At 41.8% G+C, this 5,902-nt stretch overlaps 1 protein-coding gene across 1 annotated transcript in view; it reads right to left on the bottom strand.

The window, feature by feature from the left end:
* UGT8 (UDP glycosyltransferase 8) overlaps positions 1-5,278 on the bottom strand; it is a 26,559-nt gene extending 21,281 nt beyond the window's left edge. The window contains exon 1 of the mRNA XM_010179109.1: positions 4,457-5,278. Coding sequence (XP_010177411.1) covers positions 4,457-5,278 — 822 coding nt within the window. The remainder of the gene's footprint in view (positions 1-4,456) is intronic.
* Between the last annotated feature and the right edge of the window lie 624 nt (positions 5,279-5,902).

Here is a 5,902-nt window from a genome sequence, read left to right as displayed (position 1 = left end):
GCAGGAATCAGAAGAGCACAGACAGAAATGTGCCACCATTGGGAATTTCAGTCACCCACCACAAAGTGCCCTTCTGCAAAGGGCAAGGCTAACCCCGCTATGCCGAGGAGAAAGCTCCCGGCTGCCTATGCTGTGCTGCAAGGCGCCACAGGGAGACGGGCAGAGCGGCGCTCGGCACAGCATGATGACCTCCAAAGGACCTGCTGCTCTCCTTGCCGGCTCTTGGCTCCCACTCCTCACATGCTGATGACTGCTACTGTGCTGAGGGACACTGCGCCAAGCGCAGGCTGACATCGGGGCACTGCCTTAGAGGCAGAGCAAAAAGGAGTATGAGAGCCCAGCAAAGGCTTCTCAGCAGGCTGAAACCCAAAGATACATTTGCAGTTTGCACACCACAGGCGGGTGTTGCTCACTGCAGCCATAATTGCAGTCAGAGTTCAGCAGCAGCTAAAAATCATGCCCACCACATGAGCTAACTGCATGGTTGGCTACTGCCGGTTTCTGACCTGTGCAGGGCAGTAAGGGTACGTCCCAGTAAAGTCAGTTCCCTTCACAGGGGACACACAGGATGCACAGCTAACACACAGTCTCTACAAGAGACAGCAGCCTGTCTCTAGCTGAGCACTGCGCCAGCACGGCAAGAAGAGAAATCGCTCTGCATACTCACTGTGCACACTCCAGCAGCTTGGCATTGGCAACATTTATTCTGGTCCCAAATCTGAGTGTCTCCCCACAAAGCACATTACTTAAAGCCATCCAAAAGGCCAAATGCTGCTACAGTCTTATGTCTCATATCAGATACCAGCAAGGATTTTGTTCACAGGCAAAATAAAGGTTGCACATCTTCCAAAATAGATCTAGTTTACCTGCACCAAAAATATTCTACAAAGGGAATCAACATGCAGTAAGTAGGTATAATCAGAGGCATTTACAAAACCCTTCTTCTGTTTGAACAAAAATACTTATGTAGATGGGACAGGGACAGAGCAAAGCAAGAGTCAGATTTGTTTCCCCTCACACAGTTAGATGACATGGATATTCAGCACCCACTACTACACGGTACACTTAAAGCTGTGCTTTTCTAATCTTTAAAGAAAGTTTAAGGAAAACAGGTGCAGACTCTAAGCCACTGCAAAACAGAGCTACTACATTCCCTAGAACTAAACAATGGCAATCCTGCAGCAGTTTAAGAGGCCTCGACCTTTGTCTCCTCTTTGACTATTACTTTCTGCCTTGCCTTTTTATGACATTACTTATTAGCAGAAAACTACAGCTTTTCAGTTATGTGTAGGAGTTTTGATTTGGTTAAACAAACTACACTACCTTTTTCCTTTTTCACCCCCCATTCCCCCCCAAAATAATGGACACTTTCTGCTGCTGAGGCAGTAGTGCCACTGCTAAGGTGCTTGGCAACCACTAAGCATGAAGACTTGCTGCTGTCACTGTTTTGAGAGCTGGATTTGTTTGTGGTATGGGGTTGCTGTTTTGGTATGGGGTTTTGTTTTTGTGTGTTTGTTGGCATTTTTTAGATATTATTTTTGGTAGTTTTGTTATTGGTTTTTTTTGGGGGGTGGTTGGTTGTTTTAAAGTTTAATTTAGGTATTTTACATTGAGTAGGTATTTTGGACTTGAAGAAACACCACCGATTTTTTTCGTAATATTTCTCTACTAGAAAAAGTGGACTGGGCTACTTATAAGCAGATTTGAGAATGAAGAGACCTGAATAACTTCTAATATTAGATTAAATTAGACTGCTAAAGCTGTTATCTCCAGCCAACATGCCCCTTTTTTCTGATTATGATCTCTGGGCAGGAACATCTCTTTCATTTATGAGACAGCTCCTGAAGCACCACCATTTCCAGCCCAGAGTAGAAATATGAACCAGCTCTGCTTCTGGCTTACCTTAACACACCAGGCTAAAAGCTGCAGAAATTAAGTTAGCAAAGGCTTCTGCTTCAGAGATACAGCAGTAGCTGAAATAGCTGAAAACAGTTGCAGTGTTAGCTATCCAATTTCAATCTGCCAGAGTAAAGCAACAGTTAGGAATTTTATCTAACCGTTCAGTAAAAACAAACTGCCCAATAATTTACCTGCAATACAGACCACAGTGGAATTATCCATAGCAGCTTAGGCACGGACAAATTTTATGATCAAAGATGAACACACTACCTTTGTCTCTCTCGCATTCAAGCCCATGCTTAGAACATCGTTAAGAATTAATTGCCCAATAAAATTGAAGAGAAGTTCAAGAATGTCTCTGTTCACAAATAATTACAGGGCTTTTTTCCTCCCTCACTGCAGTAAGTATTTGCCAGCACGTTCTCTACCTACAGGCCTATTTCAAGGTCACTTTCTGTCTGGTTATATTAAACATTTTACTTACAGTTCCACCTTTTTGCATCATAAGATTTTGTAACAGCTTAACATTCATGGTTCCAGACTAAATTTTAAAAGTACATGGAAATACAATCTCAATGGCTCCAAATATATATATTTATATATGTTTACAAATATACGTCTATGTTTCCATACACACACATCCCTATAGCAAAACACTGAAAGAAAACTGCTCCTTTCATTTTCTTCCACTCCATTTTACAGCAAAGAAACTCTGCTTTTGGGAACACTTAATTTTTTACCTTAAAGACCAATCCACAGAAATAAAAAATGGACAATATTGACATAGTGCCCAAATTTATCATGCAACAAAGACATTTTATTTCTTATAGAACAAGAAAACATCGGTTTGGAAAATGAAGAACTGGAACTCAATCCAGTCAGTGATGTCTTCCTGGAGAGAATATGGCTGAACTTTTAGACAGCACAGGGATACCTTCTGTCTGCTTTCTCAGGGTATCTGTGAGGCCTGACACTCTCTAAACACAAACATGCTAATCTACACACAGGAAGAACCAGTCAGAAGCAGCGCTGTTATGGTCATCTCTGATGACATCTTGAAGAACAGTAAGAGGTTCTCCAAAAGCAGTAACTAAGAGACTTGTATCCTGAGTCCATCACTGCCCACATTTCCATGTACTGTTACAGTGCCCTAAATGGAGGCTTAAAATTATCCTGAAGCATTAGACAAATCTTGCAAAAAGGGCTCCAAGGAGGAAACTCTGGCATGCCCCTCACCCTCAAATTGCCAATAGAGAGCTCACTGTCCTGTATAAGTCAGGCTACCCTTGCAAGTGTCCCAGCTGAACCAAGTCAGGCCACACTCAAGTTTCTCAGGAGACACACCAGACAACAGCGTATGTTGGGATATAACCACTACAGTGCGTTCAGAGCACGATGCAAGTGTTTGCTCTCATTCAGCTGAAACATCTAAACTTGAGCAGAGGAAAAAAAGATGAGTGACTTGGCACAGCACTCCACATCCTGCCACCCAAAGCAGAAAGCTGCCTGATGTTTTCTGAGTTTCTGAAAAAAGACACTAAGTCAAGTCACTACTGACAATGCAAAGAATAAAAACAAAACAAAACCAACCCAGCCCTTCCACAACCAGTTTTCAGACTAAAACAGAAGAAAAGTGGGTCTGGCTGTTTTCATGCAAAAAGCAAAGGCTGAACAAGGCATTTTTAGAAGCAAATTGTTGAGCATTGCAGGTCTACCTACCTATTTATCCCCTAGACAGAAGCATCCATTATTAAGCACCTCCAATTCAAGATCTATTTGCTTATGTATATATAAATAGAAGTGTAAATGACATGGTTTTCTGTGAAATTTTCTTTGGCCTGTAACTCACCATTGTGTTGCTGAACAGAGGCATTCTTGGATATCAGATATCAAAGACCACATGGTGCACTGAAGTAATCAAACTTAATTATTAATCTGTGCAGCCAGGATTTCTGGAATCGGTCCAGTCACTATCACTATTTCGGTCTGAAGTTCAGTACCTGATGGCTAGTAAGTGTACAGTGAAAATTCATATCCAAATATTGTGCTGGCACCACTTATGTCAACTCACATCAGTTTCTTCTTCTGATGTACACCTGGTTTTAAAGACATTTTCACCTATCAAACCAAGGGAAGCAAACTCTCCATAAAAACACTAATACCATGAAATTAAAGCTAGTACAGCATATTAGTGAGCTTCTTTAAGCATATGCAGTCATTCTCCCTTTTTCCCATTTTAACCCACACTTGGTTAAAAGCTACAGATGTAATTTCTAACAGTGTGTTTTTTCCTCTACTGTACCATTAAGCACCTAACACAAAATTAAAAAATACTTTCTGCAAAAGACTCATTTGACAAATTCGTGCCCCTCACCACCACCCAAAGCTACTCCCAGTGACTTCAAGGGCATATTTCACCAAGCAACACAAAAGACACTTTTTAAAGTGTCAAGACACTAGATCCCATTTTTGAAGTTCACCACTTAAAAAAATGCCACTCATCATATGAGGTCAACCGGATACCACAGGAATTACTACGGCGCTCAGCAAACCTTACTTCTGGCAGAGGGCTGGCCGGTTTGGTTAGGATTCCTCCCACATAAACAACATTAGGTAGCGTGGGTCTTGGAAACTCCAGTGCTATATCAGTACAAAGCATCCACAGGCTGGATCCATGAACCAAGTCATACATGGACCGTTCTGGCAGAATCTTGTGCTTCTGCATTATCCTTTCATATTTTGGCAGAACCAAAAAACTGACTCCAAATCTTGAAATAAGATAAACAGCAGTATTTTTAATCCTTTCAAATAGGTTCATGTGATCTGTGAGCAACGAGTTAAATTCTGGAACATAAGACAGGGGAGCTGGAGCACCCACTTCGGCTGGATACCAGAGGCCAGTGGAAAAGACAGCGTATTTAACCCCTAAAAGGTGAGCTATAACAAATCCACACATCTCATTGGGATCTACCAGGAGCAGGTCAAATTTTTCCTGTTTCAGTGCATGCATGAGGTTTCGGTTGCCAACGATCATGTCGCAGTTCTTGGAATAGTGGTCCAGGATATCGAACAGTTCAAGGGCTGTCAGTCTCCCAGAGAAGATACTCCTCATCTTGGACTGGAGAAAATCATCTGAGGTGCTGCTGTTAAAGATCCCTGGGTAGCGCTGAAGTCTATAGTGATTAGATGGAGGAATCTCTCTGCCCTCAGAGACGAGAAACACTGTCTGGTGACCTTGGTCATGCAAAGCTGAGGCCAGAGTCTTGAAAATATAAAGATGGCTTTCAAACATAATTGGCGGCACAACAACGATTTTGGCAGCCCTTGCTATCCCAACAGCACTCCACAGGAGAATGAAAGCTGGAGCGTACAGCTTCATAGCTGAAATGAGAAATAAAAGCATTACATCAATAGAAGACAGGTTTGTAATGCACTTGGGAATTAAAAACAAAAAAAGTTGCTATGTGGCATCACCAAGTACATCCCATGAAAGCTAATCCCATATCCTTGTTTTGAAGATGTCTTTGTGGCGGTCACAAGGAACAAGAGAGCCACTCGGTTTGAAAGTACATTTGGTAGTGCTGTGTTTCAAACAAAATTTGCCTTTTCCCCTCCCCTCCCTTTCCATCTGGCATTAAGGGCAGATGAGGGACTTCTTTCAACACAAGACACCAATACTGAGCCTGCACTAAATCAGAGGAAAATTCACTGAGACAGTGAGGTTGGTACCCTTCATGGAGGTACCACATCCACAGCTTCTGAATTATATATGCCATCCAACATCTGTAGCATCTCTGAAAGCTAGATCCTGCTACATTTTGGATTATATTTAAAAAGCATAACTGCACTATCGGCATTGTAATATATTAAGTGAATAAGAAAGATGCTAATTTCAAAGACCCAAAGGCTAAAATCACATTTATTCACACATGAGACTCAAAGTAGGCACTGGTGATTTTCAGTGCATAGGATATAAGATGACTCATTTATAAATACAATTCAG

This window comes from Mesitornis unicolor, unplaced genomic scaffold, assembly GCF_000695765.1.
Source record: "Mesitornis unicolor isolate BGI_N332 unplaced genomic scaffold, ASM69576v1 scaffold16682, whole genome shotgun sequence".
Lineage (NCBI taxonomy): Eukaryota > Metazoa > Chordata > Aves > Mesitornithiformes > Mesitornithidae > Mesitornis > Mesitornis unicolor.
The sequence above is the reverse complement of the archived record's forward strand: the minus strand, read 5'-3'. Positions and strand labels throughout refer to the sequence as shown.